Source organism: Daktulosphaira vitifoliae, unplaced genomic scaffold (assembly GCF_025091365.1).
Source record: "Daktulosphaira vitifoliae isolate Bord-2020 unplaced genomic scaffold, ASM2509136v1 Scaffold_3, whole genome shotgun sequence".
Lineage (NCBI taxonomy): Eukaryota > Metazoa > Arthropoda > Insecta > Hemiptera > Phylloxeridae > Daktulosphaira > Daktulosphaira vitifoliae.
The window spans coordinates 38217026-38236647 of record NW_026099574.1 but is presented as its reverse complement, the minus strand read 5'-3'; the positions used below and the strand labels follow the sequence as shown (position 1 = coordinate 38236647).

The 19622-nt window shown below is 23.9% G+C and overlaps 1 protein-coding gene and 1 long non-coding RNA gene across 2 annotated transcripts in view; both read right to left on the bottom strand.

The window, feature by feature from the left end:
* The window catches only part of LOC126901550 (uncharacterized), a 33496-nt gene extending 21185 nt beyond the window's left edge, over window positions 1-12311 (bottom strand). Inside the window, exons 1-2 of the mRNA XM_050678067.1 lie at window positions 12259-12311; window positions 11584-11614 (exon numbers count right to left, since the gene is read on the bottom strand). Coding sequence (XP_050534024.1) covers window positions 11584-11610 — 27 coding nt within the window. The 5' untranslated portion in view covers window positions 11611-11614; window positions 12259-12311. The remainder of the gene's footprint in view (window positions 1-11583; window positions 11615-12258) is intronic.
* An 869-nt stretch (window positions 12312-13180) lies between these two features.
* On the bottom strand, window positions 13181-14952 carry LOC126901575 (uncharacterized). Its single transcript, XR_007703069.1, has 3 exons — window positions 14880-14952; window positions 13782-13926; window positions 13181-13217 (listed from the first exon to the last, which is right to left on the bottom strand). It is a non-coding gene; the product is annotated as an uncharacterized LOC126901575 (long non-coding RNA).
* Window positions 14953-19622: the final 4670 nt, after the last annotated feature.

The window sequence follows — 19622 nt, the reverse complement described above, 5'->3', positions numbered from 1 at the left end:
ATACTTTCAATACATAGAGTAGGTATGCAGGATGTATGGGTGCATCCCACCTGGTGTAAGTATACACTTCTCACTTTAAAGTAATATTTTTAGGAGATGAGTCAATATGATATTTTCTGCGACCACAGAGGTTATACGATTATCTCTAAAGGAGTTTATTAATTTTAAAATAAGTGGTGTACGTTAATTTAAGACGAAGAGTAGAAATCTAAAGAATGTTAAAATATCGTTAAATGGTGATGAGTGATTAATCTATTTTTTATTTAAAAAAGTTGTTATGCCTGTCATAATTTTTTTACTGAAATAAGGTATGTTTCACTTGACCAGTTATTTATAATATTTATTAAATTATAAGATTATGACCCTTTTTTTATTTTTCTATTGAAAATTAAAAGTATTTTGGAATTCGAGATCTGATTAGAAGCCATAAGTTGGTCGCCACTTTGTAGTAAAATGAAGAATACAATAGAATGAAATAATGATATATTAAAATATATATAAGATATAAATAAAGGTTAGGTTTAATACACTAGGTTAAATTAATGTTTTATTCATAATACCTTATTCTCGTTTCCCATTTTCTTCCAATTATTAAACAAAAAATTACACATCTTACAGCTATACTTACCTTGATATCCAGACCGACTCGTTGATTAAAGATGAATTGTAAAGATTTTTATCGTTGTTGATATATTAATAAAAGTATATGAATTGAATATATATAATTTTAAATATTTTATTTTGGAGTGATATACAAGACTTATTTTTATGATATATACAGAGTGTTCAGTAAGTCAGGAAACGGGTTTCTATTGTTCTCATTGTTACAAACAATGAGAACAATAGAAACCCGTTTCCTGACTTACTGAACACCCTGTATATTAATTACAAACAGTAAAACTTATATGAATTTATAATTTACTAGAAAAAATAGTCTTAAGTGACGCGGATTGAGCCTCATTAAATTTAGGTAAGAGAGTGAGTAATTAGCTAATTTTTCTATCTCTTTTATATTTAATTTGCCGGATGAGGTAATGAAGAGAGTCTGGTTTTCATAAAAATTGTAACTCTCTATACTGTCGTCAGTTCGTCGTTACAAATACGCCAATGACATTTAAAACGATTTATGTTAATATAATATTATGTTACTATTGATAGAGATATTTGCATTTTTAAGAAAAAAATATTTTATAGAAATGTTTAGAAGTTAGAAAAACGTTCAGTTTTATATGCACTTGACATTGCCTTGTTCATTTTTCATGAAATGATATAAAACGTCAATAAAGTTGTTGATATTAATAAAATACATTTTTTTATATATTTAAAAAAAAAAGACAATAAATTTTTGATTTAAACTCTTTGAGATATAGGAAGTAACAACTTTTTATATAATCAATGTGTTATTTACTAAAACGAAGATTTATTGAATAAATAAATTATTTGCATTTTTTTATATTTGCTCACGATTAATATAAAACCTACTTACATAGTTATATGTAATAAGAAATAAATAAAAAAAAATTTGTTACATTTAAAATATGTTCAGTTTTTGTCAAAGTAGATAGTGGAAGAAAACTGTGTACTTAAAAGTCATTGTTTTAAATAATTTTAAGAATATACTTAGCCACTATGTAAATTAAACTCAACATTGTGGTTTAGTATCACGTCGGTAATAATTAAGTCACATTTGTATAAATCCAAATTATATAAGTGTTTAGATAAATCAATTTAAAAATTAAATTTTTATCTGATTTAATGAAAGTTGTTGTTTTTTCAAGGTTTTGGTAATTATAATTTTTAAATTTCATTTTCTAAATACACCTGAATTATTAAAAATATAAAAATAATACGTATCCGTTTTGGGCTAGTATTAATTTTTTGTGGTATTTTGAGTTAAATATTTTTATGTTGCTAGTTTTTTATTAATATTTTAAATATAATTTAAAATTTTTTTATTAAGTAGTTCTTGGAATATTTTATTTGTTCAATAAAAATATGTGAGTTTTGAAGAGTTATCAACTGCTACATTTTTTCAGTTTGTTAAACAAATATAGAAAATGAAAGTTTTTCTAGTACTCTTATGAATACTATACGTTTTATTATTTCTGTAACATTACACTCTATTTTTTAGAATATCATGCTACATTCTTTAACTTGTTTATTATAAAGGTCTACTTAAGTTATCTCTTCTGTAGCAGTTACTGTTTTGATATTTTCTACATTATTTAATGTATTTCCAGTATTCTTCCTTTCATAATTTGTTTTGAGTAACAGGTTGTTACGGTACCTTACTAAAGTATTATATTTATCTGTTGGCACTCTGAACATTAATTTGACTTATTGCTTTTTGAAAGTCCATTTAATAATTATTACTCTCGTATAAACGAGTTTTTTTAAATATATTTATCAAAACGAATTCCAGGAATAAAAATGTGTAAAATCAGTAATTGAATACACATTAAACAATACATAATGAACTCTTAAAATTATTCAATAAACCTGTTAATTTATACATATAAATGTTTTTCTCATATTATTTTTAATAATTTTTCTGTGGATGATATGACAAGGAATTTTTTTTTAAATATGAAAAATTAAATTTGTTTGTAAGCAATTAATACAAATTTATTATAGCTGTAATTAGAAAGAATTTTCTACTAAACTAAACATTCAAGGTTCAATGTTTAATATTGTATTTAAAATGGACGTTTTACCTATTGCCTTAAAATTTGAGTGCCACGGTTTCCTTTTTCTCCTGTTTCAATTCTAAAGACACTTTAAGTTATGGAGGTACTGTTGTGGCTTAATAACTCTAATTATTCTACTTCTTAAAGAAATGGTCTGTCATATTGATATAATAAAAATACAAAGGAATGATGTCCCAAATATTTATCTGTCTGAAAAGAAATTGCGAATTAAGCTATTAAGGCTATGTAGCGTAATTCTGCTCTTTGGTGAACCGAAGCACGTATGTTAAAAGCTTATGAAAGCCTGTCTCGGTTTTACTTTACCAACTAGATAACTAACTAAAAAAGTACAAAATAGCGGAGAAAAATTCTTTACAACAAAATATGTGTCTTCAAATTTAAAAGAGCATAACAAAGTCGAATACGATAATACCTAAATGAAAAATAAAATACTGAAGTTTTATTTTTTAGCTGGTAGGTTTAAATCAAAGGATTAAACATTTAATGTTGTATTTAAATAAACGTATTATAATTAATATGTTATTTTATAAAATTAGGTTTAACGTATCCTAATTAAGCCATTTTTTAACGTTATATTTATTTCGAACCTTTTTCAAACGTAAAGGAAGTAAAAGAATTTCATTTAAACTTTATAAGTGGACGTGATGACTTAAGTAGCCAATGAATATTTTAAACGTTTGTTAACGAACCTATATGAATTCTCATAGTTTTTATACAGTTAAGTCTTGTCTTTTAATACATTGTAATAGAAATATCAATAAACAATAAAAAAAAAAAACAATGAATGAAACGTATTAACATTTACCCATAATAAAACAAAGTTTTAATTCAAATACCACACGTTATTAAATAGTTATTATATTTAAATGAAAAAAGGATATTTTTTTTATGATATAAAAATATTCACATTATAATGTGTGAAATTGACATATCAACATTGTCAAACTCGATTTAATATAAACTTATTATATATGTATATGCAAATGACGTGTGAGATTGATTTAAAAAAACAGTGTGCTCTATACCCCTACATATATAAATTACTTAATAAATGAAATGAAGGAAAAACATTTATACGTTTTATGATGAATCAAATTCATACCAGAACATGTTATATAATTAATGGAAATATACTAATCCATTATAATAATATTTACTTAGCTACATAGTTTCAATATTTATGTTTAAAGGAATAATATTCTTCTATCTACAAATAAATGTGATATATAAGTTATAAAATATATTCCTGTTATACGAACTAGTATTATCTGGTAGAAGTACTACAGATGAATTAAAAAAAAATAGTGATTGTTAAGTGGTCGATCATCCTCAAGGCTCAATAAATTAAACTAAAAGACTTTTTTTATAATATAATTGTATATCAATAATTAATAGTACAAGATATAATAATAATAATACATCGATAATTCATAGTACAAGATAATATTATTAATATATAAAGATTACTTCCGTTCATTTACTTTCCTAATAATTAAAATAACAAAACTATTTATGTAATCAAACAATTATTGTAGAGTGATTTTGTTAAAATACATTGATTGATTAAAATAACTCGATTCAATTTCAAGTGACTTTTCAAGTAACCTAGCTAACATCAAGTGAAAATTAGGATATAAAATCAAAACTATTATCGAAAAACTCAAAATTTCTATGAAAAAAACAGAACTGTGTAAAATAGTTATAAAATCTAGAAATACTGGTAAAATTATTATATTATATTGATATGAATATGTGTAAAATAACTTTTTTTACATGATAATTTTTTTTTAAATGATAATTAAATTTTTAATTTGAGAGAAAACTTAAAAGCTCACTGAAAAGACTACTGAAAATATTATTTATTATATTATCTGACGTAATGTAATTTGTTATACTAATTATAAAAATATAAGATATTGAATGTATAACAAGGAATTATAAAATGTAGATTGTACAATGCTTCATTTACAAAATAACCATGTAATTAGTTTTTTAAACATTGAACAAGAATTTGGAATAAGAAAAAAGTTTAAAAATGAAAAATAAGCATATATTTTTAACAAGAAATAAAATTCAATTATTTTTAGATTACTAAAAGATCAATATCTTTATAAAAATAATTTATTAATTTTAATTTGTGTTAAATATAACGACAAATAGATGTCAAGTATGTTGCGCAATAAAAAAATTCAATAGTTAAATTGGAAAAATACACGCAACACAGACCATTGAAAATTCTTGAATTATGACAGTTCATGGCGAATGAAGAAAATATTACACAATAACAAAAAAGTGGTAGACTCTATATCATTTTTAATCATTGCTATCACAGTAAATCTGAAATCTAATTTCCAATTACTGTATTACTTGTTTTTTTTAAATACTTTTAATCACATTAACACTCAGAAAATCTTAGTTTTCTTTCAATGTTAGGAAATTGTATACGTTGAACAAAATTATAAGTTTTGTTATAGTATTTTACTTGCATAAAAAAACGCCTGAAAAATTAAAACTAATGTAATTCCTTAAAGGGTTTAACGATAACAATAAATAACATAGGTTTATATAAATAATAATATATTGTATAATATATATTGTTAATTTTTTATAGAAAATTTTTTAGACATTTATTTTAAAAGAGCCGATAGCATATTTTATTATTGTGAACTCCTTAGGTTTACTGCATTCGAATATTTGAAATAATTTGTATTTTTTATTCTTATAATCAATATCCTTATGAAATCAACTTTGTCAAGTAAAATCTATTCTTATATTAATAAAAAATTTGTAATATTCACAGTATTTATTAAAAACAAAGTTAAGTCTAAAGAAAAAGAATCACAATTATAGTTCTAGAATTTCTGTTTTTGTTCAGAGATAATAATGTAATCATCGTTTCTGTTGGATATATTAATGGAAAAATTAAAAAATAAGAGTAATGGAAGTAAATTCAAAATAAAAATTTTATTCTGTTACTTTAGTCTTAGATACAATTTTAAAAGCTTTCATTAATTTATTTCGTACAGCATTGTTATTACAGTAATTGTTTTTCTTAAACATGTTAAATATTACTGTCCAAGTTATTTACCAAAAAACTAATAGCGCTTAATACATTATCACGTTCGTATATATATGAAAAATATCGGAAGTAAAAGTCAGACAGGAATTTTTTTTTCTTCTAACTCAGAAAAACCTAATCCGGCAGTAAATTGAAATAAATGAGAATGTGGGGTAATTGTTGTGGTAACATGTGTTGAAAAATTCCTCAACAAATGACATTTTACGAGCCAATTTATTGATCTCGTAAAAATGCCAAAGACACAGTAAAGAATTAGAGTATACAATATGGTGTATTCAATTTCACTTACCTTCGCGTACTTAGAAAAAATTGATATATAAATTTCTTTATTATATATTTGATAGCAAAAACAAAAAAAATTAATATAATAATAAAACATTAAAAACGTTTGAACATTAAAATAATTTTAATTGTTTTTTCAAGTTTTTATTGTTTGAGGATCAATTAATAATATGATTAAATGATTATCAGTAAATTTTAATTACCAACAAAATGCAAAACTTTCTTTTGCATTAAATTTCTCCTTTAAAAAGAACACACAGGGATTAAGTATATGCTTGATGGTATTCAAATATAAGCTATCAAAGCACATATTGCTTATTGTAAGTATACTCTTAAGTTTAGAAAGTGCTTGACGCACACTGCCTCAGGTTCGAAACTTGGCGCGGGCGGCTTCATTTGACGAACGAGAGATCAGTTCGGTAATTGGAGTCGCTATCCCACTCTACGGCGACGGACTAACCACCTGTTAAATGGTTAAGAAACCTCCTCATTTGGAAGAGGCCGCTATAGCCCTAAATGAATTAATAAAAGCGTATAAAAAAAAAAAATTATAAACAATTTATATTATACAAAATTTTTTTTGTATATTTATTTTTACATTTCAGTCAATTCTTGTATTTTTTACATTATTCAAGTAAATGTTTCTATAAGAGAGAAATATATACAATTTTTCTAGAGTTTCATATACCTAGTGATTCAGATACAAATTTTTATACCTCAGTTGACGATGAGGTTGATGGAAATACTGTTTATATTGAACAGTTTGATTATGAATTAGACGGACTTAGGTATAAGATTCAGAAAATATGAATGAATTTCATACATACATAGGACAATAGATAAAATGCCAAAAAAAAGAGGTTGAAAATCTAATGGTGAAGTATTAAAATTAACTAAAAAACATTTTACTAAAACGTTATCAACTGAAATTAAATATGATAGATTAGATCAATTTCCAATTAAGAAACCAAGAAGGCACGTATTAGATATAAAGAAGTTACTTGAACAAGATACCTGTATAATAAATTTAAGTGTCCTGTATTCCTAAAATGTATGATTATCTTTTAAACTAATAGTTATATTTAAAATTGTTTTATTTTATTGTAAAATATATTTTTTGTTTTATTAAGTGTTAAGAAACACACTTACTGCAACACTATGTGTTCCTAAACCAAAAGAGAAATTTAAATTAGTAATCAAATGTGCTGATATAATTTTAATTTAAAATTTACCAATTTATAAGTATTTATTTTGTGTTAATTAAATAAAGTTTAAAAATTAAAAGAATGTTGATAATGAATATTTTTATTTATTTTTTGCTGAAATCTTGCAAATGGGTATCATATGATACCATACCTTAAATATTGTATAAAACCCTGAAATATAATATTTATTCATATTTTTGAAAATTTTACTATATTATTTATGTGTAGTAGAATTGAAAAAAAAAATAAATATTGTTGATATAGTTTAAATTTTTGGTGAATGAAGAGGTTAACTAATAAAATATTTCATTTAAAATGAAATATTTTAGACTAATTGAATTTTAAAATTCAGTTTGTCACTAATATTTTTCCTCTTAAAGAGAAAAATTTTAATTTAATTTTAAATACGATTTTTTATAAAAAATGTGTGAAAAAACATTCTAAACAAATGAACCAAATGCTATAAAGATAATTGAAAATTTTAAAATTGTGACCAAGAAAGACTGAATCATATTCTATTTAAATAGGTACTAGTATAAAAAATGTATTTGTAATTACATCACAGGAACTCCATAGATTTTTATTATATAAATATTAGAATTAAATTTGTAGTCTCTGACAAATTTATATTAAGCGATTAAAATATACTCCTGTTAACTTTTTTTATTAGATTAGTGTATTTACAAAGAAATGGACTGAAAAACTATTATACCATGAAGTCCGATGCAAAATAGAGATTATTTTACGGAATAAATATTTAATTACCATCTTTCAGTATTTAGAAGCTTAAGATTCATATGCAATTAATTTATTTTACTTAAGATTCAAAGCAATTCAACATTGAAATACTTAAACTAAAAATCGACTAATAATTACAAATTTAGATCGTCTAAATTTTCGCCTTTAATAAAAGTTTAATTAATTATTATAAAATGCAATACATTAGAACATTCAAATATTTGTTATAATTGAACAAACGAAATGTTAATGATATTACATGAAATTGGTTTTTTTGACGTGGGAAAAATAACACATGTCAGTAATTCTAGTTGGTGGTGTTCAGTTACTTGGAATTAAAAAACAAAGTTATATTTCATAAATTATTATTGGGATAATACAACTAGGTAGGAAGGTATGGAATGTCAATTGAGAATGATCGACGGTTACAATTACGCAAGAACTATTCAGTAATCCTTTGTGCGCGATTAAAAAAAATTTTATGACAACAAAATTTATTTTGAAATTTTTCATATTTTAGGAATTTATTAAAATAATATTGTTATTAAAACTTAAGAAATAATAAAAAGCTATAAAATTATAACTAATAAGATGTTTAGAATATCAATTTTTTTTTTTGAATTTTATACCATAGGAATGTCTTTAAAGTTTTTTTTAACTATTACCGCTTGAACAATTTAACTAAATTTGAAGTTTTTACTTTTTTTCAAATATTTTTCCAACTGGACCGTAAAAAGGTTGTTAAATATTTTTATATAAATTAAGCTATTTATGAATAACTAATGAATCACTTATATTTAAATACTCTTCAAGAATTTTTCATGTAGAAGTGTAAATTTTTAATTTTATTAAACAAAGTTACAAGAGTGTTAGCTTTACCTTCTTTAAAAACAATTAAAAAAAAAAAATTCACTTTTTCAACTAATTAACTGATTGTGAAACCATTATTAACCTTACAACATTATATCAAGTAATAAGCTAGACATTGTCCTATTTTACATGGAGCACAACTTATTTTTTATGTGATTTTATCATTATTATAATCATTGACTACTTAATTAATCGAAAAATAAATAATAATAATTTAACTAAATTATTTATTTAGATAATGATCTAAATTAAAAAATGACTATTTAATAACCACGTTGGGACCAGTATTTTAGAAGTTATTAACGTTTAGGTACCTAGACGATAGGATGAGTTTTATCATTTGAAATGTGTACTAGTAATAATAGTTGCTCTTACACCTCGCCACTATACATAACTTTAAATTATTAATGGCTTTTGAAATACTGGTCCAACAATTATTATCGATCAGTCATTTACTTAATTAGATCATTATCTAATAAATAAACTAATTAACTTTTTGTTTATTACAAGTTAGCAAAATTCTATCGAAAGAAGTATACATTTTATAGTTTAGCTTTTAGTTAAAATATATTAAAATGGCGGAGATCTAATATATTGTTCCAGGAAATTCAATGATATTTGAGCTAGTAATTTAGGACAATTGATTGTATTATCCAATAATTTATATAAATATTGTAAATTTAAACTTATAACTAATCACTCGTGGCTAATATTATTTAAATAAAAAAAAAAAATTTAACTCCTAAATACGTATTTTGGTTTGGGTTAACACATATTATACATACTACTGTTTGTTTAGTGTTGAGTAATGATCAATGTTACCAAAATACATATCCCTGATTTTTTAGTAATTTTGAATTAATGTTTTTTAAACTTCTAATTTTAAATTGTATTGTTAAGTCTAATATTAATAAAATAATGAATGAAAATCTAAAATTTGTGTTTTAAATAGAAATATTGATAATTAATTTTTGTAAAAATAAATTATAAAAAAAAAATAGTCTATCAATTGCCTTAGTTTTTTGGTAATAAAATTTTATCAGAAAATTTTATTGATAAACTATTAATAAAATTATTTAATTAAAAAAAATTCAAGTTATAGAGTAAAAAAATATCTACATTACTTATTTAAATAATTGTCTTTATAGCTTTTTAAGTATCAAAAACATACTAATGAATAGACAAAAATAAGAATGCGTTGGTTTTTTTTTTATTGGCTTGAAATTAAACAAAAACAATTTGCATAATTATTTTTATATTTGATTTTCTTAATTGGTTTTTGTAAGCACGTTTGACTCTAATGTGAAAGTTGTATTAGTTTATTATCGCAAATTGCTTAAGAAAATTTGATTAATTTATGCATGGCATTTAAACTAACACAAACTTTTTTAAACTTCGGTAATTTGTTCGTCGAGAATTTCAAATAAAAAACTAAGTAAAATAAAATATTTTCAATGTTAAATAAGAGAAAAATTCGTTTTAATAACATACGCGATTTATGTATTATTTATTTTTAGTAATTTATTTATATATCTTCTAATTGACCGGTAACTTTTTAAGGAAACAATTTATCTTTAATACTTCTATTCAATTCTTTCTATAAAATAGTTAGGGGTTTTATGTAAAATGTTATATAAGTTAATGTTAAACCTTAAAATTCTAATAGTTTTAATAATAATAGTTCAATAAGTCTATTTGTAAAGTGATATATAAATTATTTTATAAACAATAAAAAAAAGAAAGCCACTCAAAACATGTTTTTTTCGAATTTAAACTTAATAACTAGTATTTTCATTTAAAATATGAAATTCTGCATTCGAAAATAGTCTTACATCTTGTACTTTTAGATATATTATAGCTTTGTGAAATACTAAAAAAAATTGCACATAGAGAAGATATTCGATTAATTCAGAATTCTAATTTTTTTTACGCGGCGTTTGAGTTATGCAATATTGATACATATATGTATAGAACTTAAGTAAAAACTATCAATATTTTTAATCAAATGTGATTATTTAACAGTTTTATTTTAACGCGATATGGAACTAATTAATTAATTACGTTAAGTTGATTTTATTATATTTTGTTTAAAATATATTTTTTAATACTGAAACATTGTCGAATAAAGAAGAAACGGATGGAATTTTTTTAATTTGTACAAAACTACTATTTTGAGTATAATTTTTGAGAATTAAGAAGTTATTATTAATATTCATACATGTAATATAATGTAAATTAGGTTTATAATAGCTAGATTATTCAAGTAACAAGTTTTTATATCAAATTATTTGAATAATCAACTCTTAAATTTTACTTTGTATTCAATTTTCCATAAAACAAACGTAATTGTGCGTGTATGTACCGAATTTATTACTCAATATTCTACTCGATTAATGGATTATAATTGTTATGTGGGACTACCACAAAATGTGAAAGAACTCAGAAAATGATAAATTTTATAATAATTTCGTCATAATATTGGTAAATTTTATGACAACAAATTTGAATCCTTAAAAATATTAAGACTTCTATTTGATTAGCAATTAATCTTTATCCAATATAATACTTAATGAATACGAATACAATTATTTAAATGATGGCTATTTTTATAATTATCAATTAAATTTACAAGTTATCTAATGTAAGTTTTTTGATGTTGTACTACTCTTTGGTAAATAAAGAAAACGTAATAAATTCGTACCTTTATAATTGTAGTCAATCCATCCATATACCTATTTATATATTAAAAGTTATAACATATTAATAGCATATAATGACTTATAATTTTACAACCTAATGAATCCATTTCGAAGAAATTTATTATATAGTTAGTAATAAATTACCGTTGAATAGGCTAATAATTTTGGTATTTTTATAAAAAAACGAAATTTCTAGGCAAACTAATTTAATAACTGAAATACCCTAATTAACATTAACATTAAAGTAAAAATTGTGTTTGCATGAATATTATTTAATCTAAAAAAATAAAAATCAATTAAAATTTTCTTTTTTATTGCAAATGACAAGTTATTTATTGCCTACATAAAATTTCCTTACAATCAACTATAGTTATTTATAAATAATTCTTCATCATCGTGATAATCAAAGTAGTAAAAATACTCAAGCGAAATAATCATTCATTATTCAATTTTAGTGCATTAGTGTGAGTACAAACTAATAAGAGTTTTGTATTTTTAACATTATCATAAAAAAGTGCAAATAAGTAAAATAAAGTGATACATGAATATATATATGTATAATTTTTTTTCCATTTAAAAAATAATTTTCTCCATTTCCAAATTTATTTGAAATTGAGAACTGTCTAATTACACTTGTGAGTTATTCAAATAATATAAACTGCTAATTTATATCTTACCTTTTGCCCTTGAAGCACACGACCAGTTTTCGGTACAAGCGGTGATACTGTACAGTATAGTGAAACCAACTGCTTCATGTCTATGCTGTGTATACATATATATTAGCTTAGTTTGTAACGCGTACTACGCAATCGACTAGGGTGGAGCGGACCACCGAGAGGGCAATATTCCATTAAATTCTTTACAGTATGTGTGCAACAAGTCCCTCCTATTTAACGAAGAAATTTTGCCCTGTAAATCGTTAAATATCTAAGTAATGTATCAATTTAATAAAACTTGGCTTCTTAGCTAATGTCCAGTATATATAATTTATATAAAAATTATAATAACAAAACTTTGTATAGTTTTTTATGTTTAATAAAATAATTAAATGATTGTCAATAAGCAAATAGAAACTAAAATTTGATTGCAAATTATAAAGTATTATTGCGAAGAAGTCTGAGAATTCAATATAGTATTATATAGTAAACATTTAAAACTAATTTTTAAGAATTTACAGAAGTCATTGACGATAGAATTCAAGTATACACAGTATTATGAAAATATCAAATTGAAATTAATATAGTAACGATCAATTAAATTATATCAATTAATTAAATAAAATTGTAAAAAAACTCTCTTACTATTGGTGTTGATATGAAATAAGTAAGCTTCTTTTAGTGATAGTGATAATTATTTATGTTGTGAAAACTCTTAGTTTTAATGTTTCCAAAATTTTTCACTCGCATATATAAAAAAGTATACCTTCCTATATTCCTAAAAAAGTGTAAATTATAGTTAACACTATTTCCGTTACCAATTCAATAATTAAAGTATTACGACATAAACAATACGATCATATACGACATACTTTTAATAGAAAGAGATTGATTNATTATTTATGTTGTGAAAACTCTTAGTTTTAATGTTTCCAAAATTTTTCACTCGCATATATAAGAAAGTTTACCCTCCTATATTCCTAAAAAAGTATAAATTATAGTTAACACTATTTCCGTTACCAATTCAATAATAAAATTATTCGACATAAACAATACGATAATATACGACATACTTTTAATAGAAAGAGATTGATAGTGTTTTGGACAGGTTAATAATAAAATAGATATATTTGTAAAATTCAAATACAATAACGGTATAAAGTTTAAAGCATTTACAGATATAATTAAAGACAAAAATTTGATATTCGTGGATTTTTAATTCTTGTTGTTATAACATTTTATAATATTACATTATTGTTATTTCTCAGTTTATTAATGATTTCATTGAATGACAAAATTATGAAATTATAATTAAATTTTATGTTTTAAGTTGTTATTTTAATATTATTACGTTTAACTTAATATACACATTGTAATAAATTATTACTAGTTTTATATGATTCAAGTGTACGTTTTTATAACTCCATTACATAATCAAGTTAGAACAAAAAATTTTCATTAAAATTTCGTTTACTGCTACGTTATAACTATGTTTTAGTCCTTAAATCCAGTAATACATAAAATAAATTAAAATAACTTGATACCTATTTTTTAATTTTGTAGAGATGTCTCAAAGTTATCTTATTTCACTTAAAGTATTCAAAAACTATTTCAAAAGGTTTCGGTTTTGTGAACAATGAAATACTTTTAATAGGAGTATCTCATATTAAAATATTTTATTTCTTCAATCTAAAAGAAAAATAATCAGTACTTAAACTGGTTTTTGATAAAATAATATAATCTATGTTTTTCTATGATATACTGATCATATATTTGAAGTGTAGAAGAACAATAATATTATTTTTATTGTTTTATAATAACCTAACACAATTATGGATAAGAATTTTTTCTAAATCATATAATCTTAAAGATATTCACATTATTATATAACTTTTTTTTTATCACTGTATTAAATAGATCTATGGAAAATCAAGTAAATTAAATCATTATAAGACATTGTAAACGATAATAATATATAATGATTTAAATCCCAAGTGCTGTTGTAGCCATAGACAATTGTACATAAATTTTCAACTAGGACTAGTGGAATGTTGATTTTAATTATATTTACTGAGTTAAAATAATACTAGAATAGAAGAAAACACCCTTACTGTGAATGTTTTTCATTTTTTTTTAAACCCTCTTTACTTACAAACAGAATTTTATTGTATAAAATTTTAACACTACCTTCTTGCTATGTATTGATTATTAAAAACAACTACTAGTTCTTCCATCGGAAATTTTTTCAATAAAAAAAATATTTTAAAACCCAACTAAAGTTTTTCTGATTTTTCATTGGAAAACACAATGTTTGTATAATTTTTAACTTATTGTATTCCCCTTTTATTAGAAAATTAAATTACCGGCCTATTATTAAAATTGTTAATTTTTGTGTTCTTCATGTAAATTTCGAAATTTTTTCTTTTTCTGTTTTGAATTTGTATTCAATTTAATACATCTTATGTTTGTAGGCTTCCCATAATGACTAACTTAGAAAGTTAAAAAGTTTTAATTGTAATGATAAACCCCCATTTCTAATTTAATTCCATTACAATAATAATTTATTATTTATAACATAAGAAATTTCTTCTGAGCAAATTTAATTGACTTAGAAAAATTAATATTATTATTATTTGATTTACTTCAGCTTCAATCAGGCGTATTTTCGTCTTGGTCTGCATCATTTTTTAAAATTATTTATTATGATCAAATGGCCCGAACGCTATAATTATATAATAAAAATAAAAATGTATAACTTGCGGCTAATTATTTAAAACTAAAATTATATTAAAATAATTAATTTAAAACTAAAATAATATTTAACTCAAAAAGTCAGAAGAAAATTACAATTAATACTAAACACATACTTAATTATAAGAAAATTTAATTAATTGAGATATTGGGCCACTGAAAAATTCATTATTCAATTTTTTTTAACTGACAAAATGTGATAATATTAGTGTTAATGTCACTACAGCTTATAAATAAGTTTTTTTTTGGTCGGAGAGTCAGTATTTGTTTAATGTTGATAATGGTAAAATTGTTCTTGAAATATGTATTCACGAAATTTTAGTAATTTTTTTGTGGCTTTTCGAGTTAAATACTTTTAATATAATATTAATTTTAAATAATTAGCCTCAAGTTATCGATTTTTATTATAAAATTAATAATCATTTTTAGATATTTGCATTGGTATGATTTATTATAGTAATGATAATAACTTTAAGAATTTAATTTATACTGGATTCAACTTTACTTTATTGCTATTGCGCTAAGCACTGATTCTATTGATTGTGAGCTTTAAATATACAGAGTGTTCAAAAAATATAGAAACAGGTCAATTGTTACAAATAATAATAACAATAGAAACCTGTTTCCCTACTTACTGAACACTATATATATATTTTGAAAAAATGTGTTATTGATATTTGTTTCAGAAAAGTATCTAGTGAAAAAAAATTGATAAAATAACGGTGTACGATGACACTGAACTAAATATTAAAATTGAGTGAAAAAAATTATCAATTTCTATTTTTTTCTCTAAAACATATCTTTTATTTGAGTTTAATTAATCGATAATCGGCCTTACATAAATTTAATCTGAATTTAGAACTTCTTAAATACACATAAATTTAATGAAAGATAGAGCCACATGATGTAGTTCAATCAGTAAATGTTATTCTTTTATTTTAAATTAAAAATAATTGTTGTATTCTTAATCAATGTATCAAAAAAAAAGAAGTACAATGTATTTTTTTTTTTATTATTATTATTAGCTTTCAATACAGAAGTATTATTATAGCTAAACGATTAAGATAAAACTATACAATAGAAACTAAGACTATAAAATAAGAACTAAGACTATACAAATGAAAAAAAAATATTGTTATTATACACAATTAAACATGTCGTTAAATTAATGAATTAAACATATTCAAAATACTAAAAAAGAAAGAACAAAACAAAATAGATCTAGGATATTAAATTAAGTAAAATTAAAACTATATTAAAAATATTATTAATTTAAAAAACTAAAAAATATTAAATAAATTCAACTCGAAGCCACAAAAAATTAATGAAAAGTCGCGGATACGTATTGTTAATAATGGTAACATTGTTTCCGAAATATACATAATAACGCGTAATCCAGTAGGACGGAAACAAACTAACTGCACTTGGCACAAATTATAACGTAATCCTGATAGGACGGAGAACGGCAACTACGGCACTGATTAAAGTTTCTAGCGTGGTCCAATAGGGCAAGAAAAGAAACTAAGTACACTTGTTACCCTTATACAAATAAGTATAAGTATACTATATATATATATATATATATTTGAGTTAAATATATTTTAATTACGAGCAACCGTAAATACGTGAATACGATTAGTAATTGCTAAATAATAATAGAAGCGAAGGAAACGTAAATCGCCAACCAATAAGGTGTACGTCGTAAACGGAACAGAACGCAATATCGGTAATCCATATTCGGCGGCGGCCTTATCTCAGTGTCAAGGGCGGGGAGACGACCGATGACAACCGATTGTCATATTAATAGCTGGACGGCTGATATCGAGAGAGACACGGGTGAGCGCCAGCCTAGAGCAAAAGGCGGTGCCGTGTCAATAAGAATGTAAATAGATCATTGTTGAAAGGTGTTATTGTCCGGCATTAATACATTGATACCAACTAGGTCGATTGAAAAGGTGCTGAGCATTTGTTTCAGATTGTTATTAAGTGTAATGGGACGAAATTGAATTGAGGAATGGATCCAGATGGCGACACCGCCATAACCATCTTGTCGGTCAGAGCGGACTGAGTTAAAATTTGAAAGGTGAAAATTTTTATTTGGAAGTAACCAAGTTTCTGAGAGTAGAACAATTTGGCATTTATTTTGGTGGATAAGAAATGCAAGATCTTGTGTTCTAGATAAGATACTTCAAGCAACAAGATACTTCTAATATTCCATTGCAAAATGTTTAACATTTAGTTATTGTAGTAAAAGTAAAAAGAGAAAGGGAAAGGGAATAAGTAAATAAATAACAGATACATATAAACCTTAAGTTCATGTAAAATAATATAAACATAAATAGAATATAAATAAGTAAATAAAAATATACACAGGCAAGTGAGGAGACAAGTGTACGTACATAAACATACATGCGTGTATATATTGCATAAATACGCACATAGACAAAAGCATATGCATAAGAAGTCATAAGGACAATGAGTAAGAAAAAAAATAAATAAATAAAATAAAACAATAATGATGATAAAATGTGATGAGATGAGGAAGTTACTGCAAACTGTTATTAGATGATAAAGAGAGAAAGTTAAGGATGTGAGACTCAATTAATTAATTAAGGGTTGAGGGGGATGATAATATAGAGGAAGGAATATTGTATACAGCTGAAGAGAGTTGATTAGCCAAAGAAGTGATCTAGGATTCTCAGCAGGTTGAGCATAGGAGTTACTGGACATGTATTCGAGAAACGAACCATTGGGAGATGTAATAAACCAAAAATAAAAAGAAAGAAAAGAAAAATAGGAAAAGTTGAAAATTGGAGAGTGATTATAAAAAGGAATTAGGGGTGCTTAGTAAATTATTGTAATCATTATTTATTATAAGTTTTTGCAATTTTAATGTAGATTTAATTGTCTTCAATTTTATTTAAATTAATTTTCTCATTAATTGTTTCTCTCATTAATTATTAATGGTTTATCACGCAATAGATTGTTGGAAGTTCGAAAGCATAGGTTAAATTGTACTTACCTTACGTCCTGTGTGATACAATAATATTTTATGTAATCCAGTGTTGATTTCCGTATTAAACGCACTACGTATACGATTTACACTATATGTCATATAGTCTATATAATTAATTACAAAGAACGATTCAAGACTTTAAATAATGTGATTTAATTACACAAATTCTAAGACTGATCATACTTGTAAATGATTCCAAACACTCTGTATTTTATTATAAATACTATTTTAATTTATTTTTACTTATTGATTTTTTATACGTCTGTCAAATAAGTATTTTTTAGAGAGTATATTTTATTGAGAGATCGACACCAATATTTCTTAAATTTTCCTCTGGTCTGGCCAAAACAAGATTCAGAAATATCTATATCTATGTAAAAAATTTATCAAGGCGGAATTGTGGTGGCCCAATGTGTCCCGGTGCTAAAATAAAGCACCTTGAAAGGATGCGGCACAATAATCACCAAGACAAAAATTAAACACTAAAAATATATTTGTAAGTTTTTTTACGCTGTCTGCCGGCGGGATGTTTATCAAAACAAAGACATTAGTAACGAGACTAGCTACCCAATTTGTGTATTTTAAAATCGTCAAAAGAACTGGTTTAGATGGGGAAAAATGGCTTTTTATAGTGTGAAGGGGGTAGCCCAGCGATCTCTACCGTGATCCTAGAAGCTGAGGCTTTGTATTCTAATTGTTAATTAAAATGGGGTCCCAGCGTGTAGGCGTTACTTAATAATTTCTACAAGAGGGAGATTTTATCGTATAGTTAAAGGGTTATTTTGTATTTTAAATAAGAGAACCCTGTTTTGGTGATCTTGTATAATCATAATATGTGACATACATGAACAAATGATAACATCTTATTATATATTAATATTATATGTAATAACATAATATTACAGAGAAGACCCCAATCATTACTATTATTAGAGACAAAATGCGGGTTGATAGTTTGGACACTGTTTTTACTCCCATGATACTTATTTTTACTTTTTTTGGAGAATGATTGTGTCAAGCTCGGAAAAGATTCTATAGATATAGGGTTTTGAGGAACACTGGCGTTATTTATAATATTTGCATTGCTTGAGACACTATTCGAAAAAGCTTTAGATTTATTAAAAATGTTATTCTTAAATATAAAAATGGCATCGTTGTACGAAATGTTTTCAACAGCCATGATTTTCTTAATCTTCTTTTGACGGGACCATTCAGGACATGAGCGATCTGTAGCCTCATGGTATCCTTTGCAATGTAAGCATGATGGGGTAAATATCAGATTATCGACTATAATTAATTAATTATAAATTATAAGTTTTTCGTAAATTATTGTTAATTGTTTGTAAAAAAANTATAATTAATTAATTATAAATTATAAGTTTTTCGTAAATTATTGTTAATTGTTTGTAAAAAAATTATGAACGTTATATTATTTTTTGAATTATATAAAAGAAAAGTTATATGTTTTACCACGTTTTCCATGATATATTAAACATAATTTTTTTTCACTGCTATTAAAATGCTCTATTTCTTCATTGGAAAGAAATATAGATTTTGGTAGACATAACTGGCAACCATTTTCCAATCGTGCAATTATGGTGTGTCCATACCTGGTTTC